Source organism: Zootoca vivipara, chromosome 15 (assembly GCF_963506605.1).
Source record: "Zootoca vivipara chromosome 15, rZooViv1.1, whole genome shotgun sequence".
In the NCBI taxonomy this organism is placed as follows: domain Eukaryota; kingdom Metazoa; phylum Chordata; class Lepidosauria; order Squamata; family Lacertidae; genus Zootoca; species Zootoca vivipara.
In genome coordinates this window covers 14,386,070-14,408,755 of record NC_083290.1, presented here as the reverse complement: position 1 = coordinate 14,408,755, position 22,686 = coordinate 14,386,070, and the positions used below count along the sequence as shown (strand labels likewise).

Genomic DNA, 22,686 nt, shown 5'->3' with positions numbered 1-22,686 from the left:
CCCCCTGCCGCCGACAGCAAGGACGGGTCCCAGGGTTCGGAGAAGCGCTGCACAAGCGCTTCTCCAAACCGTGGAATGTCTGCTTCCTGTCGGCGGCTGCGGGAGAGGAACGGAGGAGGAGAAAGCAGCGCTTTCTCCTCCTCCGTTCCTGTCCCCCTGCCGCCGACAGCAATGACAGGTCCCAGGGTTCGGAGAAGCGCTGCGCAAGCGCTTCTCCGAACCCCAGGATGTTCTAGAGCCCGTTATTGAACGGGCTGAAATACACTAGTAATATATAATATTACCATCCAGCACGTTAGCTTATTAAATGAGTGATCGCTGCCAGCCCCAGATCAACCAGGACACCTGCCCTGCTTCCAGTAAAAGAGAGATGCTTGTGGCAGAATGCCTCACAGGGACAAGAATCCCTGCACCCGACTGCTTTTGCTTACCAATGTGTCTCTGAAACTACAATTGCATCTCTTACTTGCCTGATGGAGGATGGAAAGGTGTGTGTGTGTGTGTGTGTGTGTGTGTGTGTGTGTGTGTGTGTGTGTGTGTAGACTACACTATTGAGACTTCTGACTTTGGAGAGGCTGGAAGACAGCCTACTACAAAACAGTAAGAGTCGCTTCCAGTGCTCCACCAACTTTTCCCTCTGGCCCTGCACAATGCCACCACGCAGCCCCCGGAAGCCTGCAAATGAGAGAACCTGGCCCTTGGGGGTCGTCCACCTCTGCTAATATATCTTTATTGTCATTGTCCCCTTGAGGGAACAACGAAATTACTCGGTTGCTACATCCACTCAGATAAAGCATCCAAAATTACTACAAAACCTAATTAAAAACAGTAAATATGATACAAAATAACAAGTAAAATAAGTCCAGACTTTCCATTTAAGGCCAAAATCGCTCTAGAAAAGAAACTGTTCCTGAGACGGCTCATTCTTGCCTGCATTGTTCTATATCTCCGTCCCGATGGCAGGAGCTCAAAGAAATGGTGACCAGGGTACGCTGGATCTCTTGATATGTCTAGTGCTTTTCTATGGCACCTGGTGGTGTAGATTTGTTCTAAGGTGGAGAGTGAGCAGCCAATAATGCTCTCTGCTGTTTTAATAATTCTGCACAGCCCTGCTCTATCCTGAGAAGTACAGCTTCCATACCACTTCCAGTAGGAAGCAAAAGCCGTTTTAAAGTTCGGTATTTTATTCTCCCCTGGCCAAACCAGAAACAAGAGAGGAGCTTCAAAAAAGAAACGGGTAGGGAAGTGAGGGCCATTTCTCAGCCCTGCTGCTTCACATCTTAACTCCCTTGCCAAGCAACTGAAGTTTCCATTGACTGATCTCCACCCATTTAAATGGCTGAGCCTGCCAGCCTTCACAGCAACTACCAGTGAGAGTGAGAGGCACGGGAAGGCCTCAAAAAGGATTAATTTTGGGGAATGTTTATTTTTTTAAAAAAAAAACACACAACCAAGACATGCATTTGAACTTGCCCACTGTCTGAAATGGGCCAAACCGAGAAGGGCAATTTGAAAAAAGCCGGCCACCCCCCATCCCCTAAAACAACGCAGTTGGTTTGGAGCCTGCGATGCTGCCTTTGGCTCGACCGTATTTATCATTCCATTTCTTTTACCGATTTCTATGCTCCCTTTCACACAGATGGATCTCGGGATGGTGCAAAGCGACAGTGATAAAACAAAATAACAAAATATTGTAAAAACTATGGATGCTGGAAGAAAACAACAAGCCAATGTCGGCACTTTTGATGCCCAGGGTGCCGAAGAAAAATATTGTTCCGCAGGCCCCAGGGAGGGTGATCCAAAACTGGGAGCACCTGCAATTTCCATGGGGCAGTTTCACATCCTGTCCAGCAGCACCTACCGTGTTTCTCCAAGAATAAGACACCGTCTTATATTTATTTTTCCTCAAAAAACCCCCCACTATGGCTTATTTTCAGGGGGTGCCTTATTTTTCCCCTCCTCCTCCTCCTCCCACGGCCGTCATTGCTGCTGCACCTATCACTATGTCTTATTTTCGGGGTATGGCTTATATTCCTTGAATGCTTAAAAATCCTGCTACGTCTTATTTTCGGAGAAATAGGGCACCCTGTTTCCCCGAAAATAAGACATACCCATAAAATAAGCCATAGCAGGATTTCTAAGCATTTGCGCAATATAAGCCATACCCCGAAAATAATAGTGATAGGCGCAGTTCTGGAGGGCGCCAAGGAAGAGGCGAGGCTGGACGCGTAATAAAAAATAAGACATCCCCTGAAAATAAGCCATAGTGTGTCTTCTTGAGGAAAAATAAATATAAGACAGTGTCTTATTTTCGGGAAAACACGGTAGCAGAGTCAGCAGAATCAGGCCCAGTGGTCCATCTAGCCCAGCACCCTGTTCTCACAGTGGCCAAGCAGATGCCCCCAAAGGGAATCTCGCAAGCAAACTTCCCCTCCTGTGGTTTCTAGAAGCATCGCCGCCTCTGACTGTGGAGCATTAGCCTTTGCGGCAAGTAGCCATTGAAAAATACTACGAAGGGCGTGCGTTGGGAGATTCGGAGTTCTTCCCTTTCATTCACAGGTAGCAGTGCCAGCTCCCGCCGCCGCCCCAGCCTCCACTTCCCGGCACTGTCATGCCAAGGCTGATGTCAGCTTCAGAGGGAACGAGGAAGCGTTGCTAGGCAACGCTGCCCGGCCGTGCCTGACACACAAGGCAAAACGGCTTGGGCCCACGTGAGCGGCGGCAGTGGGGCCCCGCTGTCTTCATAAACAGGCACCTGCTCCGAGTGGTGCTGAGCCCTCGGCAAACGGGGCGGAGGACCAGAGTTGCCAATTTGCCGCTGGCTCCTTTCTCCGCTCCCCAGATCTGCATAAGCAGCATTAGAAATCCCTCGGGCTCTTTCGCAGGCCTAGACTGGGGGGGGGGGAAGAGTGCACTGCCTGGCAAACAGGAAGGTCCATTCTCTAATGCAGGCACCCCCAAACTGCGGCCCTCCAGATGTTTTGGCCTACAACTCCCATGATCCCTAGCTAACAGGACCAGTGGTCGGGGAAGATGGGGATTGTAGTCCAAAACATCTGGAGGGCCGGAGTTTGGGGATGCCTGCTCTTAATGGATTTGTAAGCCGCTTCCCAGACAAAGAGCCTGTCAAAGGAGTGTGCGAGAAAGCCAATTCCTTAAAGCAACGAGCACCACAAGGCCACCCCTTACAAATTCTAGAAAAGCAGTCCAGCCCACTATTTCAAACATGCAATTAATATTCTGTGAGTGGCGCCACACTCGCTTTGCACATTTAAAGCGCTACGATGCAACTTCAAACAGTCACGTCTTCCCCAGAAGAGTTCTGGGAGCTGTAGTTTGTTAAGGATGCTGAGGGTTTTTAGGAGACCTCTGTTCCCCTCCCAGAGCTACAATTCTCAAAGGGACTGAATGAGCAATACCTCCCCACAGGGAACTCTGGGAATTGTAGCTCTGGAAAGGCTCTGAACAAAACTACAGCTCCCAGAAGTCTTAGGGGGAAGCCTTGACTGCTTCTCCTCCAGAAATCTGTCCAATCCTCTTTCAAAGCCACTCAAGTCGGCGGCCATCACTGCCTCCAGTGGGAGGGAGTTCCAGAGTTTAACTTTGCGCTCCGTGAAGAAGTCCTTTCTTTTCTCTGTCCCTGAGTTCTTGCATTAGGGAAGGGGGGGGGAGTATACTCTCTCCACTTTTTCCATGCCAGGAATAACATTACAAGCTGCTATTGTGTCTTCCTTGCCTCTTCTCTAAACCAGGCATCCCCAAACCTCGGCCCTCCAGATGTTTTGGACTACAATTCCCATTTTCCCCGACCACTGGTCCTTCTAGCTAGGGATCATGGGAGTTGTAGGCCAAAACATCTGGAGGGCCGCAGTTTGGGGATGCCTGCTCTAAACCAAAAGGTCCCATACGCTGCCCCTTGATGATTTTGGCTCCTTTTCTCTTCCTCAAATCCTTTTTCTCGAGGGGAGGTGACCGGCCACCCCCATCTCCCCACCACTGTGCCTCTCTGCGCTCCCTCCAGGCATGGAGCCGCGAATGGCCCTCGTGGGATCATGTACAGGTGCTGACACCCTTTTCAAAGGAGGGCGTTCTGAAGCTTCCAAGAGAACACAATGCGTGCATGGGGGGGGGGAAGAGAACCCCCCTCCCCGCCTGCTTCCACCCTCCGCTCTCTCACTAGCAACGACAGGGCTTTAAATAGAGCCTCTTGCCCGCCCCAGTTGCCGCTCAGTGAAGCTCCTTTGACATGTGGAAAAAGAAACCCCCGGCTGATAGCAACACAAAGGAGGGCAGCGCTGCCGCTGTTTACTTAATTGTAACGCGTACGGCTTTGCTGACATGTTTCAAGAGCTTAGTCATCCGCAGAGGGTGACCTTGTCGTTGCCGAAGGGGGGGGCGAGGAGGGGGCAGCCCCGGAACAAGGAACAAACCAACAACTTGCTATTGATCGCTGGAAACAGCTCCGAAGGCAGGGAAATGTGTCTGTGTGTCTGTGTGTGTGTGTGTGTGTGTGTGTGTGTGTCTGTTGAGCATCCATTGACTTAAAGACCCTCCCAGGAGCCTGCTATTGTGTGACCTTCCTACTTCGGAAACCGCAGGCTGCCTTTTGTTCTCCTGCGTGATGATAATTGCGCCTTGGAACACTCTTTATTATTCTCTTTTTTAAAAAAAATATATATATAATAATTTGGTTGGGAGGCAGCAGTTGTCAAGAGGAGGGCGTCGACAGAAGCGCAAGAATGGGAAAGAGAGGAAAAACCCCAATCCACGGAAAAAGAACGTTTTGCCTTCATAATTAAGTCAGAAAACTAGATTTAGATTTAGAAAACTAGCTAACTAACAGGATCTTACTTTTCTTCCCAGGAATGCAAGTGGAATAATCTGTGGCACAAATTTTGCCAAGCTGGAAATCTTAGCACGGGTGTGTGACGCATATATACAAAGCTAGATAGATTTTTGTGTGCTTGCGTATACTTTCGTCCACGTTTATATACTGTATACATCGTATTATGCAGGGGTTCGGTTCCAAGGGTTACATGTATACGTGAAAATCTTGTCCCTTGTGGCTAGCAGGTGAGTGGGGAGAAATCTCACACGAGCATCCCTAGCCTCCCAGAGCTGGAGCACCAAGCAGGCCTTGCCCAGCTAGCAATGCTGAACGCTTTAAAAAGCTCCTTTTGCACCAGATCTGCTTGGGATTGCCCTGCAGGAGAATAGCTTTAAGCTCTCTAGGCCTTGCTTGCTGGGCAAGGCCTGCTCTCCCAGTGCAAACAGAGCTTTTCAGCTCTCTTGCCTTGCTTGGGACTTGAGCAACAGAGCAGCAACTTTTGGAGTATGGACCGCTCTGATCCTGCTTTGGTAACATGGTCAGCAAACTTTCTGTGCTTCAAAGCTCTCCGCAGCCACCTCCCCAGATCAGGGAGAAGGGAGACCCCACCTCCCCAGATCAGGGAGAGGGGAGGCCCTGCCTGCCTCTCCCCCGCACGCCAGAAAACTGTGGCAGAGAGATGAGGCATCTCTGAGATGAAGCTGTCGCTGGGGAAGCAATGGCATGCAAGAGAATCTGCCAGTCTCCCTCTGTGGAGAGCCTGAAAAGTGGGTCATGCCTGATAAACATGATTTGGGTTTCTTCTTATCAGTTCTGGATGGCTTCCCCTATCTCGGAAGCTGATGCCTTGCCCCCGTAGCAATTACAGAGGGTGGCTTCCCGGCCTGCCCCTCCTCTCCGCTTACTCTGTGCTTTGAGATCAGGCTGCTGAGCTCGCTGGAGACGGCAATATCTCCAACAAGGAGAAGAGGCAAAGATCAGGGGAGGGCTGTGTTCTTCGCGTGGTTCATTCCCCAGCGCAGATCCAAGTAGGGTTGGGAATGACTCTTCCCTGAAGCCCTGGGGAGCAGGTGCCAGTCAGTTTAGACCAGGCACCCCCAAACTGCAGCCCTCCAGATGTTTTGGCCTACAACTCCCATGATCCCTAGCTAACAGGACCAGTGGTCAGGGATGATGGGAATTGTAGTCCAAAACATCTGGAGGGCCGAAGTTTGGGGATGCCTGGTTTAGACAATTGAGTGCAGACTCCATATAAGGCAGATTAGGGAAGGGATGTAGGTCATGCAGAAAATTCCAGGCCATCTGTGGCTTCTCTGGGTAGGTTAGGAGAGACCCTCACCTGAAACCTTGGAAAGCTGCTGCCAGTCAGTGTAGACAATACAGGACTAAATGAACCAAGGGTCTGACTCTGTATAAGATTGCTTCCTATAGTCCTACTTAAACTAGACCTTTGTTCCAAACCATGAAGGTTGGAATCCTGCTTTATTTTTAGGGTAAGGACAAGGTTAAGGAACAGGCCATACTTTCTATGCAGAAGGTCCCAGGTTCAATCTCGGGCATCTTCAAATAGGGTTGGGGAAAGACTCTTGTCTTGAAACTTTGGAGAGCTGCTGCCAGTGTAGACAGTACTGAGCTGGATGGACCAATGGTCTGACTCAATATACAGGCGCGTTCAATGTGTGCACAACCACGCACACACGTCAAACCCGGAAGTGACCCAAAATGTCACAAAAAGGGATAGAACAGGGCATTTGCAGGCTTTTAAAATGGTGTTTCAGATATGCGCAATCTCCCTTAGACGCGCGGTGCCTTGGAACATAACCACCGCATAAATGGGGGGTTCCCTGTAAGACATCTTCCTATGTTCCTAAGACCTGCCAGCGGTGGCAAAGGGACTGGCTAAGGGAGGCCACAGTGATTGAGGAGACCCTTCCCTAAAGGAGGCACATCTTGCGGAGGAGCCCACCATGGGAAGCATCCTCGAGGGGGAGACAGGGGAAGGGTTGAGACTGTTCTAGATAGACTGTGCCTGCCACAGGAGGCTCCCTGCCGTCACCATTCTCCAAACACCCATCTGCATGTAGTTGACCCCCCCCCACACACACACACCATCAATATAGGAGGGAGACAATCAGCCGGCTTAGGAGAACTCCAAGGTTGTGGAACCGTTTAAAACAAAAACAAAAACCCTTTAATGAAGCATAAGAACATCAGAAGAAGCTGCTGGATCAGGCCAAGGGCCCATCTAGTCCAGCATTCTGTTGTCACAGTGGCCAAAGGGATGCCCCAATGGGAAGCCCAGAGTAGTATAAAAATCAATCACAGGTAACTCTTGAGAATTTGTAGATCTGTAGAGTTGGAAGGGACCACAAGGGTCATCTAGTCCAACCCCCTGCAACACAGGAATCTTTTGCTCCATGTGGGGCTTGAACCCACAATCGTGAGATTAAGCGTCTCATACCCGACCTATTGAGCTATCCCTTTTTAGCTCAGGTAGGTGAATGGGGGTCTCCTAACAACTCTTCGCACCCTTAACAAACTACAGCTCCCAGAATCCTTTGGGGGGAGCCATGGCTGTTTAAAGTGGTACTATAGTGCACTGAATCAAAACTTAACAAAGATCCCCACATGCAGTAGGTACTGTTTATTGAGAAAAATCACTCACCAGCATTCAAGTGGCACTCTTTAATCTGGAACTGGAGCTCATTTTCATTTGGAATGTCTTTCCATGTCGCGAGGAAAACTTGGCGTTCTGTTAGTGGGTGGGAGAGGAGAAACGCCGTTTGAGACACCCTTACATCTCTCCATCCAGACTAGTTTTCCCCCAGTCACTGAGCCACATTTCAGGCAGCGCAGTTTCTGAAACCCAGCACCCGGAGGGATAGATGCAGGAAGCAGATGAAAAGCACCCTTAAGCTAGACCAGGGGTTCCCAACAAAATTTTCTCGAGGACCCCTCATCGAGCCGCTATTGTGACAAGGACCCCCATTAATTCTAATCCTAAAATTAAAAAGTGGTTTTATTTATTTTTCAGTTGTTTTCCTCTTTTCTTTATCCTTCTTGGGGGGGGGCGGTGGTGTGGTGGTGGCTGTGGTGGTGGCGGTGTGATGGCCGTCCGGGGGTCGGGGGGTTTCCCTCTGGAGGGGGGGAGGTTTCTACCCTTTCACCTGGGTTGAGGGTGGTGGTGGGGCCCTCTCTTCCCTGTCGTCCCCTCTTCTTTTCTCCTCCTCTGGGGGTGGCTGTATTTGCGGCGGTAGCAGTGCCAGCGCCAGCAGGTTCGGTGCGGCCTTTGTTCTTCGGGTCCCCACGAGGCTCCCTGTGTGGTGCGCAGGAGCTGCGGGATCGGGGCCCTTCACTTGGGGGGGCTCCTTCCCCCTCTTGGGCAGCTAGGGGTGATGGCGACTGCAGTCGCGAGGAAGCCCCCCCAGGATCGTTGCGCGGTGGGAGGTCTCGGGCCACGGAGCTCCGCTCGGCCGTCGGCCGGGCACCCTCGGCTTCGGCCCGGCGGGCCTGCAGGGGGCCTCAGCGGCTCCTCGCTTGCTCCGCCGGACGTTTCAGACGCCCACGCAGTCGCCGCGGGGTCCGCGGCCTGGAAGGCGGTTTCGGGCCTCTAGGCCCAGGGGTTCCGCCGAGTCTCTGGCCGGGCGCACTCAGCCTCGGTCCGGTGGGGTCGCCGGGGGGCCTTCAGCGGCTCCCTGGTTGATCCACTGGGCTCGCTTGGCGCCCGTGCACCGGCAGCGGCAGTTCCGCCGGTTCCGGCAGGCCAGAGGCTTGGCATCTTGAGGACCCCTCTGGCATAGCTCGCGGACCCCTGGGGGTCCGCGGACCCCAAGTTGGGAACCACTGAGCTAGACTACCATAATGTGGGGCTACCCTTGAATCATAGAAGCTTAAGAGTTGGAAGGGACCCAAGGGTCATCTAGTCCAACCCCCGGCAATGCGGGAACCTCAGCTGAAGACTGCTCTAAAGCTACAGTTGCTGCAGAACGCCGCCGCCAGGGCACTAAATCACACATCAATCCAGAGTCGTGCCGTTTTCTTTTGCTCTTAATTTAAAAATCCTTAATGGTTCACAAATCACAATGTCAAACACCAACAGAGTAAATTAGAACTATAAAACCATTTTCTAAAACAGCAGCAATCCTATAGATGGTTCTATGATCAAATTTCCCCCGAGTCCTAACTGGCAATAACCTCAAGCAAGCATGAAAGGACAGGTGTGCCTTTTTACACCCAATGGAACTGGAGTAAAGATTATGACTGACAGGCCTCCAGTGGCAGAGAGTGCCACAGGGAGGGTGCAGCAACTGAGAAGGTCCTTGACTGTATCACCACCCCCAGGCCCTACCTTGCAGGAGGCACCCCAAGAAAGCTGCCCTCCAGTGATGTCAATGACTAAGCTGCCCTTAACTGGAAAATGTGTGTTGCCAAGTGTTTAGGCCCTGAGCCACTGAAGGCTTTGAAAGTCAATGACAACGCCTTAAAACGGACTTGGACATAGAAACATCGTCACCCGACCCCACCCACCCTCCCCCCATCTACCCCTTTTCTTCCCAATGTCTCAACAAATGAAACTGATTTGCAAAAATGTTATGAGAGACATTGCACACATCCTTGTAAACCAAGAAAACCTTTAATTTAAAAACAAAACAAAACAGACTTGGACACAACTAGGCAGCCAATGCAGATCACGGTGAAGAGGCATAATCTGACTCTGAAATAGTATGTAACTCTGCAACCAGGTGGCATCATTCTGCACCTACTGCAGATTCCAAACAGTCTTCAAGGGCTGCCCCACATAGGATGCACGGCAGTAATCCAGGCATGAGGTTATTACAGCTATTATCTTCCATCGGCTGCTAATGCATTTCTGGCACTGATTCGATTTTTTTCTAGTAGATGTTGATGATGATAATAATAATAATAGCAGCAGCAGCAATGACGATGGTGGTGATTCAATTTCTTACCCACCCCTTCACTAGAAGGTCTCAGAGTGCGTTTCAGCGATTCAAAAATAAAATATTAAGAACAGTTTGAAACAAATTACAAAGAACAGGGTGTGTCCTAAATCTCTCAAGTGTCACTGGGGCCAGGTAAAAAGGTGTGTCTTCCAAACATTAGCCATTTGAGCTTATACTGGTGTTTATGATGATATATTATCCTGTGCTGCTTTTTAAAAAACGTGAAATCGTATTGTATTTCTTTAGGATACCGTAAACCGCTTAGGGATTGCTTTAAAGTAAGAAGCAGACTATAAATTACCCCTGTCAATAAAAAATGTCGATCACATCCTTTTTGGCCTTGAAAGGCGTCCTTCCTCTTTACCCGTCCCATCTCCCCTCTGCCACTCTTGTTCCCAGACGCATCTGGATCTGGCGGAGGCAGAAGAGACTAGCCCCCCTTCCTTGACACCCCACCTTCCCCTCCACCTGAGGTCAAATGACAGAAGAGGCCCCACTTACCCATTTTGCCATCCTCGACGAAAAGCACGTTGAGGGGAATAAGGCAGCTGAAGTAGAAGACATCAATGTTGTTCTTGACAGCCACCTGCCAGGAAGAGGAAGAAAAGAGGGAGAAAGTGATTCGCAACCCACTTCTCCAACCAAGGGGTGGGGGGGAAGAGATGGGGTTTCCTAGAAAAAAAACCGAATCAGAAGGTGGTCTAGGAAATGAGAATTCCCCCACCAATCTCATTTTTAGCACTGAGCAACCCCATTGGTCTTAATGCTGCACCCCCCCCTTTCCAGTGCTTTTTTCCTGGGGGGGGGCACAGGGGTACACATGCCCCTAAACATTTTGTGAATCTAAGTTTGACCTCATTGAGGGGCAGTATTTCAATACGAGCAGGAAAATGAGAGTACCCCTAAACATTTTTAAAGAAAAAAAGCACTGCTCTTTTCACTTAATGTGTCTCTGCATCCCCCACTGCCACTCTGAAATAAATCCTAAATAATCATAGGGCTGTAGAATGGGAAGGGTCTCCAGGGGTCATCCAAACCAACCCCCTGCAATGCAGGAATCACAGCTGAAGAATCCCTGACAGATGACCGTCCAGCCTCTGTTTAAAAACCCCCAGTAAAGAGAATAGTTCAGTTGGGCTTTCTGTTTCCACGGAAAAGGAAATAGCTGGGCGACAAGAGCACCTGCTTACCTGCTTGGCATGCAGAAGGGACCAGTCACTAGTGAGCAGTGAGCAGTACTGAACTAAGTACCAAGTACCAGGCCAAGAGTCTGACTCAATACAAGGAAGCTTTCCCGTGCAGCTGGCCTCAGTGCCCGTAGTCAAAGCAATCCTGCCTACCCTAAAGACTCCCTGCCTTGTGGAGGGCAGTGTTGAAGTTCAATTATTGTTTGTAGCCAATGGCCATTGCAATATAAACACAAAACACAGGGACAAGCAGAGCAGTGGAAAGCAATGGATAAACTCAACTCTGATGGAGGTATACCTCTTTGCCTTCCCTGATACGGAAGCAGAAACAAGAAGTCCCATTGGAAAACCTTCCCTAGGCAAAGCCCTGGTATGGGGATATGTTGCCACTGGAAAGTTTTTGCAAGGATCCATCACGGCGGGAGGCGATTGGCAACAATTAACTCCATGGGGATATCGCCTTTGAGTTATCGCAGTTCCGACACGTAAGAAAGGGGACTGGAGGGAGACTCAAAAGCACTGCCCAATCAGCCTGCTTGACATCCCTGACAAAATACATGTGAAACATCTTCTAGGTAAATTAGAAAAACCGGGTTCCAGCCGCGGCTGGTTTCTTCCAGGGGCACACAGCAACTGGCCGGTGTTTTGCTTTGAACCATTTCATCCTAAAGTACACAAACGCTGTATCCAAACGGCCGCATGCTACGTTTGTGGATCGATTCTGCTCTGCAGCGAAGCATGGCCAAACCCAAGCACATCACAGACATGCCACTGTCTGAGGTTGAGGCTCTCTAGCAACTGCAGCAGCAGCAGCTTTAGCCATCAGGGGCCTCAGCTGTCCACTCTTCCTCCCCGCCCGCCCACCCCCCAGCAAGCCAGCCTGCTATTTTGCTCAATGCCAACGGCTCTCAGGAGACAGAAGCGAGATGCCAGAGAAGAAAAGGCGAGCTTCAGTGGCTGCCGTCAGTGTCAGGAACACCAGCTAGCCGTGTATATATTGGGGGGAGGGATCTGCACCTGAGCGTTGCTGGTGATCACAACCTCTTGCAACCCCCTTACGGTTTCTCTTTCTCAGTGGAGACTAACTGCCCCCCCCTCTCTAGGGCGAGGAATAGGTTTTATCCCCATTATGGGAGTGTCTCCAAACGAACAGGGAGCTGCCCTCTATTAGAGCATTTTTACTCCATGCATCAGCCAAAACGGTTCCCAGAGCAGCTTGCATATAATCCTTTAAAGCAAGACAGTCTCTGCTCATGGCTAATGGCAGGGGATGGTGGGAGATGAGAGCCCAGCAACATCCAGAGGATCACGGCTTCCCCACTTTATCGGACTTGGTCAACGCGACCCTAATGATGCTCTAAGCCAGGGTTTCCCAATGGTGGGTCTCCAGCTGTTTTTGCACAACAATTGCCATCATCCCTGACCACTGGTCCTGCCAGCTAGGGATGATGGGATTTGTAGTCCCCAAACAGCTGGAGACGCAAGTTTGGGAAACCCTGCTCTAAACAACTCCCCATTGTCCCTACTTCTGGCAGCTCTCTACTGCCAACTGTGCACTGGTTGGAATGCTGTGATCCTCTCTATGTCGGGGCTACCCTTGGGTTGGTCCAGGGCAGGCACCCCCAATCTGCGGCCCTCCAGATGTTTTGGCCTACAACTCCCATGATCCCTAGCTAACAGGACCAGTGGTCAGGGATGATGGGAATTGTAGTCCAAAACACCTGGAGGGCCAAAGTTTGGGGGTGCCCGGTCCAGGGGCTGCAGCTGGTGCAGAATGCGGCAGATAGGCTGTTTGTGGTGGCAAACTCCTGCTGGCATAGGACACTTTGCTTGCAGGATTCGCTCTGGCTGCCAATCTGTTACCAGGCCATGCTCAATGTGTTGGTACTAGCATATAAGGCCTTATACAGCTCAGAACCAGGTTAGTTGAGAGACCGCCTTATACAGGAGGTTCCAGATATCTTGGAAGCAGTATCTCGGAGCAGGGCCTTCAGTGTGGCTGCCCCTTCTTTGTGGAACAGCATCCCTGTTAAGATATAACAGGTGCCCGCTCTGTACTTTCCAGAAATACTTGAAGCCATTTTGGTTCTGATAGGCTTTCCCAGCTGGTTAAAGGCGTCTTTGCTACAAGTCCCCACTTGTTGACATGTTAGTCTTGTTTTAAAAGCGTTGATTGTTCTAAAACTGTTTTTCCTTATGTGTAAATCATCTTGAGGTGGCAGTTTAGAAGGTGATTAATAGATTTACTGTAATAAAAATAAATAGCCTCCCCTCCTGGAGTTTCTGTCCTGGCCAAAAAAACTAGCTCTGGGATTTTGGAATGCTGAATTTCTGCACCAAGTAAAATTGACATGTGCCACTGCCACCCTTTGGAAACCAGAAAGCAGAATGCTCTTGTGAGCTGCACTTGTGTTTTAAGAGTGTGCCAAGTGCCAGGTGGCTCAAGAAGCAGCTAAGCATGTCGAGCGAAGAAAATGTTCCAAATTCGAACATTCCACTGACAAACGTCAATACACCAGGCATAAGCTGAGTCAGAAGGGCGGACTGCCTCCCTGGAAAGAGCTCTCGAGAAAAGATCTGGGTCCCAAAGGCCGTTCTCTGAAACAGTGACTTAAATTGAGCAACAGGGCGTAAGAAGGTAAATAAGAGAGCCCTGCGGCATCGGGCCAGTTACCCATCTAGTCCAGCATTCTGTCCCCCAGAGTGGCCAAGCAGATGCCCTAAAGGGAAACCAACAAGGAGGGTCTGAGCACAAGAGCCCTCTCTCCTTCTGCAACTGGTATTCAGAAGTGTCACTGCATGGCCATCCTGGCCAGTAGCCTGGCTGATAGCCTTCTCCTCCATGAATTTGTCCCAACCTTTTTTCATGGATTTGGAAGGGATCCCAAGGGTCATCTAGTCCAACCCCCTGCAATGCAGGAATCTCAGCTAAAACAGACCAGAGCCAGGGCTTTTTCGGCCGTGGCCCAGATCTGGTGGACCGCTGTGTCACAAGGGACTAGGGCCCTGGCGGGACTTGACATCTTTCCGCAGGGCCGGCAAGACGGAGCTGTTCCACCAGGCCTTTGGCCAAGGCACAGTCTGACCCCCCCCCCTTCTGTAATCCTCATAGAACTCTAACCCAATGGCTGCCATTAATTTGATTCTGAATTGATTTTAGAATGTATTTTAATTAATTGACTGTGTGATTTTATGTACACTGTGCTTTTTTTACTTGTTATTAGCCGCTCTGAGCCCGGCTTTGGCCGAGGAGGGCGGGATACAAATAAAAATTTGTTGCTGTTGTTGTTGCTATTACTACTACTACTACTACTACTATCATTATCCATGACAGATGGCCATCCAACCTCTGCTTAAAAACCTCCAAGGAAGAGGCCACAACCTCGCAAAGGAGACCATTCCTCTGTCAAAATGCTCTTCCTGATGTTGTCAGAATCTCCTTTCTTGAAGCCATTGGTTTGAGTCCTACCTTCCAGAGCAGGAGAAAACAAGCTTGTTCCCTCTTCCATGGGACAGGCCTTGAGATATTGGAAGGTGGCTTTCATATGCCCTCTCGGGCTCCACTTTTCCAGGCTAAACATTTTAAAACCATCTAGGTTCATGGGCAGCCCTGCCTCCAGTGGGAGCAAGTTCCATAGTCCAACTATGCCCTGCGTGAAGGGAGGACTTTATTCTATCTGTTCTGAATCTTCCAGCATTCAGCTTCATTGGATGTTCACAAGTTGTAGTGCTATGTTACTGTAGATAAAAGTATTTCTCCACCTATCTATCCATGCCATGCCTAATATTATGAACTTTTATCATGTCAGGTTTCTAAGAGCCCTTATTGAGTAAGTCAACAGGGAGGCAGGCTTTCTAGAGGGTCACTGCTGGCAAGGAGGCGGCCGGTGGGATGTGCGCTTGGATTGCAAAAGGCTTTTCGGAGCCATTCCTGTCAGTGGTTTTCCTCAAAATGCTCCTCGAGTTCTGTGGCTTCCAGGTGTTTCAAAGGGCTGCCCCGAAGGTGAAGGAGCAAATCAGCTGTTCATTTTCTGATTAAGCGTTAAGAAGATGTTCCTGATGCTTTGAGCTGCCGACAGCAGAACAGGGAGCCTCGTTAAAAGGTCGGGTCCTCCTTTGTTAGGGGTTTTAAAGGAGCGGCTGGATGGTCCCCTTAGCAGGGATGCTGTCAGAGTGCGTCCATTTAAGTCCAGAGTCCTGTTCCACTATGTGGGTTCAAACTGCATTAATCTTTAGTTATCAGGCCTGATCTACCTTGAAGGGCTGTTGTGAGCACGCAGGGGCCACTTCAAAGCCCTGCAAGGAGATGATCCAGGAGGAAAGACAAAGGAAGAAACAAAGGAAAAATCCCTTCTGAGATGGCGTTCCCACCTTTCTCTTTTGCCGTGCCTAGAGCAGGCAAGAAACCTCCTACCAGTAGTGAAGGCAGGAAGTAGATATGGAATTAGGGGGTTGTCCTGCCCCTGATGTAGTCCTCAAAAGTTTAACTTCCTGCCAGTGATGAGATGGGTGGAGACAACCCACACGGATCCTGTTTCTTCCCTACAGGAGAACCAAAATTCAGAGGCCTCGCCCGCAGCGTGCTAAAATTTGCCTGCAATGTCTGCAAAACTCTAGGCAACTAGGATTCAGAGGTAGGGAGCCTGAACCTTGAGGTTCATCGCAGGCGTATTTGGGGCCTGTCAGGATGCTTTCAGCTCCACACACACCCCCTCCCCATCTTCCCCAAATACATACATGCAGAAACTGCTACAGCTGCACCTCTTGGCACCAAAGCAACAGCCTCCAAGCGCCGAGGCTGCTATTTCGAGCCACCTGCCTGAAGGTTCATTAATAAACCATGAAGGCACCAGAGAGATCAGCTGAAAGGAGAAGCCGGCACCTTAAGCAGTTAATTAACCTTGAATTTTGTCGCCGGGCGAAACCTCCACAAGTATGCGGTGCCTCTGCACTGCCCCCAATCAATTCACACAACCAAGCAGAGAGCTAGCTGGATCCGACTGGACAGGTGAGTTGCGGCCCCCAAACCCGGAGACGTGCTTTGGTCGCTGCTGCATTTCACATTTAAATTTAATTTGCTTTATTTATTTCACCATGTTTATATGCTGCTCAATGGTAGCAGAAAGAACGAAGCAAAAGAAACGTCCGGGCGGAGGGGAATCCAAAGTTGGAAACAACTATTTAAAGCAGTGGCATGCAGGTGCGGCAGGAAGATTCAAGGACAATCAATGAAACATTTAAACATTTGAGTCTAGTGTAGCTTAGTATAAAACAAAAAACTGCTTTATTTGCAGACTATGAATAGTCGCTTTCAAATCGAGAGTGAGAGCATCAAGTGAAGTCCTTCCTTCTACCTGTGCCAAGCATCACCAAACAAAGTCGCTGGATAACTCCAGGTTCCAGGTCAAGGAGAGCCAATGCAGTGCTTGCTAAGTATTGGTGGATGCCCATCACAACCGACCAATGGCAATGCTTGCCAGGGGCTGATGGGAGTTCCGTCAACATGTGGTGATCATGTTGTCACCCTTACTCTAGTCTGACCAGAGTGGGAAGGAGAGAAAGCTTGCCTTGTTCCCCAGACGGTGCTTCAAAGAGCTTGAAGATTCTGCTACGATTGCTTTCCCCTTTCCCCACTCTCAAACCCCAAACATGCCCCCGCCAATGCCCCTTCCCCAATTCTCCTCCACCCTCCACCTCCCCCCCGGCCCCACTTCACACCTGGAGGTTGTTGAGAGGCTCCATCTTCATGACTGGTCCCAGGGTGTTGAGAGGAAGAGACACATCAATGCTCTGGTTTGGCATCAGAGGGGTGTGGATGGCCAGTGGGGTACTGGGGATGACCCCAAAACTGGGGAAAGAAGATGGAAGGCTCAGCGAAAGGAGGCAGAGGATCTCTCTCTTTTTAGGGTGGGGTGGGGGGAAAGAGACTGAAAGAACTGCTTTTATGGATGAGATGGAGGGTGGTTGGGGTGGTCTGCTAGTCTAGCATTCATTCTTTAACAAATGTAATTAATCATCAACAACCGCCGCCGGCCATCCAGATGCCTCTGGAAAGCTCACAGGAAGGGCCAGAGACACGGACACAAACACACACCATCCCATTAAGAACATACAAGCTTGCAGAGCGTTCACACATGCAAGATTTAATGTTTCACAAATAGCTGTACAACTTGTGCCCACGTCAGATGGGAGTCCACGAATCTATGGCACGTGTACTCCTGCACTGCAATTTCTATTCTGATCTGAGAAGAGAAATTTACCCTCCTCAGACTCCTCCTCTTGCCAGGTAATCCGGATAAAAGACTGGCAATCAGAAATGGTTTATCCAGTAAGGTCTGATATATTGCTGGTCTAACTTTTCATCTCACTGGGCATAGGATGTTAAAGGACAGGCTGAATTAGTTTAGTTAGATAAAACTAAAACTATTTGGGTAGCTGTATTTTTTTATGTTTATCAAAATATAAAATATATCAAAATATAATTTATGTCAATCAAAATGTAATTTTCACTTTTAGCCATGTACATAATAAAATTGTGCCAATCAGTTGTGCTTCAAGCCTTGTGCCCATTTTATTTTATTATTGAATGGTCCCATAAGAGCTATTTGCCATAGTTTGTTGTGCAAATTTGTCACAGAGAAGCACCCCTCTGAGTTCTTCCTATATCTTGTTATGGGGAGCCTCTTTGCTAGCAGAAGAGAACTTAAAAAGGTAAAGGGACCCCTGACCATTAGGTCCAGTCATGACCGACTCTGGGTTTGCGGCGCTCATCTTGCTTTACTGGCCGAGGGAGCCGGCATACAGCTTCCAGGTCATGTGGCCAGCATGACTAAGCCACTTCTTGTGAACCAAAGCAGCACACGGAAACACCGTTTACCTTCCCGCTGTAGCAATACCTATTTATCTACTTGCACTTTGACGTGCTTTTGAACTGCTAGGTTGGCAGGAGCTGGGACCGAGGAATGGGAGTTCACCCCATCGCGGGGATTCGAACTGCCAACCTTCTGATCGGCAAGCCCTAGGCTCTGTGGTTTAAGCCACAGCGTCACCCGCATCCCTTAGAAGAGAACTTACTAGAGGTTTAAACTGTAAGTTAATATTGTCTCCCGTGAAAAGACTGAGGAGAGCCAGCTCCGGATGGTTAGAGACATTTAGTCCAGTAATTGCTTTTATTCTTGTTTTTACTGTTGTTGTCTGAGTTTTTAATATCTCTTTTTATACCCTTTTAATTCCATTAGTGTTTAATTACATTGTCCTTCCTATGCTAGTTTGTTGTATTTTATCTGTGTAAGCTGCCCTAAGTTCCGGACTTCCTCCCAGAACCAAGCTGCTTTCCCACATGCCCACCGTGTGTGTTGATTAGTTTTGCCCTGTATTGATAATTTTAATAATTTTGCTATTTCTACCCCACCCAACTGGCTGGAGTCTTAAAGATCACCAAACTGACGGAGAGGCACAAAGCAAACATGAGAAATACTAGTTTTCGCCCGGAAGCTTGGAAGGCGGAAAACATGGCTGCCTTGGTGATGGCCGCCAAGGGCTCAGGGAGGGTTTTCTGCCTCTTCGCTGGCATAAGGAAGGGCACTGTTTCCTCTGGTGCAGTTGCATCATGGAGATATTCCTGTGCCAATGGACAATCCCTATAAGGAACCTCCTTAAAAGTGTGTCTTGTGTTGGGTAGCTGTTGACTACAAAAATGTACAGCTTTTATCACAGTTTATTTCGCCATACTGGTCACATTTTTGGAAGGCATATAACAGGCTTATGTATGAAGAAACAGTGAGAGGTTGCAAAAAATATTAAAAGAGCCCGGCAATTGGGATTTATGTCTGTTACGTTTAAGGACCCAACATTCCTCAGCGACCCTAAAGTATGTAGTATCAAATATCCAGAATGGATTATGTTAACTGTACTTAATAAAACTGATTTTGGAGAGAGAGAGAGAGAGAGAGAGAGAGAGAGAGAGAGAGAGAGAGAGAGAGAGAGAGAGAGAGAGGGAGAGAGGGAGAAAGAAAGAAAGAAAGAAAGAAAGAAAGAAAGAAAGAAAGAAAGAAAGAAAGAAAGAAAGAAAGACAGACAGACAGACTTGTTTTCTCGGGGCGGGGGCTCAACCATCACCAAATGCAGGCACGGTAAAGCCTGGAGAGAGGGAAGACTCCTGCCACCCCTGGAGAAGAGGCAAAAGGCTGCTTCAGAGGACCTGCCTGATCCTTCCAGGAGGAGACTTATCAGGAATGCCCTCCAGCAGCATCAGGCAAACAGACTCCAGGCAACCACCCGTCACTCGGCAGCCTTACCTGTTCTTGTTAAACTGAATGGCAAAGTCCGTCATGTGCTGCAAAGCTTTGTTGGTGAAGCTCATGTCCATGTAGATGTGGCCTTGCCGGTGACTGAAGGTGCCGGAGATCTCCAGGCCTTTGGCTTTCACGGCTGGCAGCCAGACCTGGAAGGTTATCGGGGAAACCGTGGTCAGAGTCAAATGGGCCTGGGGAGATGTTTACATCCTGCCTTCTCCATTTCAAAGGTGGCTAGCCTCAGCAGTTAAAAAGCAATCAGGTTCTGATAGCTGATGAAATCCTTTTTGGATGGTTGAATCAGGTTTTTTTATATTTTTAAAAATCAAATTTCATGGGGTAGCCCAGCAGAGAGTTTTCAAACCCAAGGACTTCCTGCCATTAACCAATACGAATTATTGGATGAATTTCCTGGGGCAGGGAGTTCCACAGCCTGAGTGTTGCAACAGAGAAGGCTCTTTTAAGAAGGTGCCTTATGAGGGGGGGTGCATTGCGGGGGGCGGGGGTACTCCCCTGCTGACCTGAGCAAATGGGGCAGGATGGCACAAGAGGAGGCCATCAAGAGTGCAGAAAATGGAGCAGACTCGCTCTCTTGTTGCTCCAGAGGGCAGGATTAGAACTGGTGGCTGGAAATGGCAGAGAAGTAGGTTTTGGCAAAATGTATGGGGAAGCTTCCTAGCAGTGAGGGCTGCTGGGCAATTGAATAGGCTGCCTTGAGTGGTGGTGGTGGTGGTGGTGGTATGGCCTTCCCTGGAGCTGTCAGGGATACTGTAACTGTTGTAGATCCTTCACTGAGCAGGGGGTCAGGCTAGATGACCACCAGGTGACCACCAGGCCTCTCCCAACACTACAGTTTCTATTATTTCAATACTGTACTCAATCAATCGAACTTGGAAGCAAACCGGCAGACAACGGAAGCAAGATTAGAGGGCTGCCATGTTTAAAAATAAAAATCCCTTTTTGCTCAGGCTTTCCCTGATCATTCGCTCTAGACTGGGTTGTCCTGTTTCCCCCCCTAATGATAATTTGTGGTGTAGATATAATGTATTATGCTTCAGGATTTTCCACAGTGAGCGGTATATAAATGATTTCAAATAACTAAATATGGAACAATGGGGAGGGAGAGTAGAAAATAAACTCAAGTTTAGCGTAACCTAAAGGGAAACCGCCAGACAAATTGTACTGGGAAAGGCGAAACGCTGCAGCCACTCTCGGCAAGTACCGATTTGGGAGCCATGTATCCTCCGGGTGCCATCCCAATGCCGGAAGAGAGCTCAAAGAGGTCGTTGAGTCCGCTGCTGACCACGGCCGGCGTCGGAGACGGGGCGAAGGTTGCTGGAACCGACGAAGGAATGAAGGTCTGCCCCACCTGGAAGTAGGAAACGGAGGAGGAAAGGGAACGACGGCATCTCAGCGTTTTGCACACAGCGGATGCCTTTATTAAATAAACCACGAATTCGGGTGATATCCTGAATATTTCAAAGCTCTTTACCGGAATCTCGTTGAATTATCAAGAGTGCCAAATGATGGATTTGCATACCAATGCGCTCTGCAAATTTAATCCCTGCAATCACACACACACACACCCCTCCATCACCTTTGCAGGGTGAGTGTCCTTTGAAAAGCGTCTGCCTAAGAGTCCTGCCTTCTTCTCAAAAGGCTTTGGAGGGCGGGGGATGCCGAGGGCGGAGGGCGGGCAAGGGACTCTCAAGGGAGCTCTTTAGCCCAGGTGGTGCTAATCAGCTCTCATTTCCATTCCTGCATTCTCAAGCACTTGCAAAAAAAGAAAAAAAGGCACCCAGGACATTAAAAGATCAGGAGTTTGTATGAATCAAAAAATCATAGAGTAGTAGAGTTGGAAGGGACCACAAGGGTCATCTAGTCCAACCCCCTGCAATGCAGGAATCTTCTGCCCAACGTGAGGCTTGAAATTCAGGAAGCCGGGGGCAAAGTGGGGGTACAAAACTCAGGCGCCTTAAAAAGAAAGAAACAACTGGCCCTGTACAAACCCACGAAGAGCCAGCATGGTGTGGTGGTTAGAGCAGCCTTTCTCAACCTTGGGCCCCCAGAAGTTCTTGAACTACAACTCCCATCATCCCTGAACCCTGGCCATGCTGGCTAGGAACGATGGGAGTTGTAGTCCAACAGCATCCGGGGACCCAAGGGTGAGAAAGGCTGGGTTAGAGCAGGCTTCCCCAAACTTCGGCCCTCCAGATGTTTTGGACTACAATTCCCATCTTCCCCGACCGCTGGTCCTGTTAGCTAGGGATCATGGGAGTTGTAGGTAAAAAACATCTGGAGGGCCGCAGTTTTGGGGTGCCTGGGTTAGAGTGTCAGACTAGGACCAGTGTTTAAATCCCCACTCAGCCATGAAACTCACTGGGTGACCTTGGAGGAAAACTGCCTCTCAGTCTAGCCTACCTCAAGAGGAAAAAATGGTGATGGGACTTTCCCCCAGACTACTTGGGCTTGCTGCTGAGGACTGAGCCTGGGATATCCTGCAATGCAAAGCGAGGCTCTACCACTGAGCAATGGCCCTTCCTCTGAGTATTTAGGGCACCTCTGGTGCATGTGTTGGAAAGGGCCCGGGGAAGGGGGTGGAGAGGAAAAGAGCGCAGAGCATTGTATTCCAGGGGGGGGGGGATGAATGGGAGAGACTTACTGCTGGGCTGCCTCCAATTCCCCCGCCAAGGTCACTGCCAAGCTGCAAGAGAGAAAGAATCAGGGAGAAGGGAGGGAAAGAGAAAGAGGGAGGGGGGAAGAGTTCATTTCAGCGAGGTTGTCAGGTGCCAGAAAAACAAAGGACCCCAAGAAGTGCTGCAACACCACACGCCCCGTCCCTTTCACCGTGAGTGGACTAGTCGCCCAGCAAGAGCATTGATATAGCAAAGGCGAGGACAGCCACGAGCCTGAAAACCCAAAAAGTCTGCAGGGAGTAATAGCTGAATCCAGTCAAAAGCAAGGAAAATGCAAAACATGGGCACTGGCCACAGAGATCTCGTAGGCATGCTCCGGACAACCAAGAGATCTGCTGTACCAAAACGACAGCTTTTTAAAGAAGAGTCACCATATTTGTCCAAGTCGTTCCTAGATAACCACCTGCATCTGAGCCCGTAGAATTTGTATTTCTCGAGCAGAGATGACACTCCTACCCACTTATGACTTTATAGAGTACAACTGAAGTTACAATTAAGGCTAGGTGACCAACACCAAAAACTCCCTGCGATGTCTCTTCCAACTCTACAACTCTATGGTTCTACCTGGTTAGCCACTGTCAGAACAGGGTGCTTGGCTAGATGCCGTGCCCCCCCCCCCAACCCGGCCTGATCCAGGAGCCAGGCTCTTCTTATGCTGTTCTACTGAAATGTGTCTTGCAGAGTTCCTAGCATATGGTCAGGCCTGGCTGACGGGGAGCA

At 49.5% G+C, this 22,686-nt stretch overlaps 1 protein-coding gene across 3 annotated transcripts in view; it reads right to left on the bottom strand.

Annotated features, from left to right (window-relative positions):
• AP2B1 (adaptor related protein complex 2 subunit beta 1) overlaps positions 1-22,686 on the bottom strand; it is a 63,153-nt gene that overhangs the window by 2,858 nt on the left and 37,609 nt on the right. For 2 of the 3 annotated variants that reach the window (XM_035139184.2, XM_035139183.2), the window contains exons 15-20: positions 21,933-21,974; positions 20,493-20,639; positions 19,274-19,419; positions 16,695-16,824; positions 10,291-10,375; positions 7,494-7,580 (exon numbers count right to left, since the gene is read on the bottom strand). In XM_035139184.2, coding sequence (XP_034995075.1) covers positions 7,494-7,580; positions 10,291-10,375; positions 16,695-16,824; positions 19,274-19,419; positions 20,493-20,639; positions 21,933-21,974 — 637 coding nt within the window. The remainder of the gene's footprint in view (positions 1-7,493; positions 7,581-10,290; positions 10,376-16,694; positions 16,825-19,273; positions 19,420-20,492; positions 20,640-21,932; positions 21,975-22,686) is intronic. The other variant, XM_035139185.2, reaches the window with a different exon arrangement.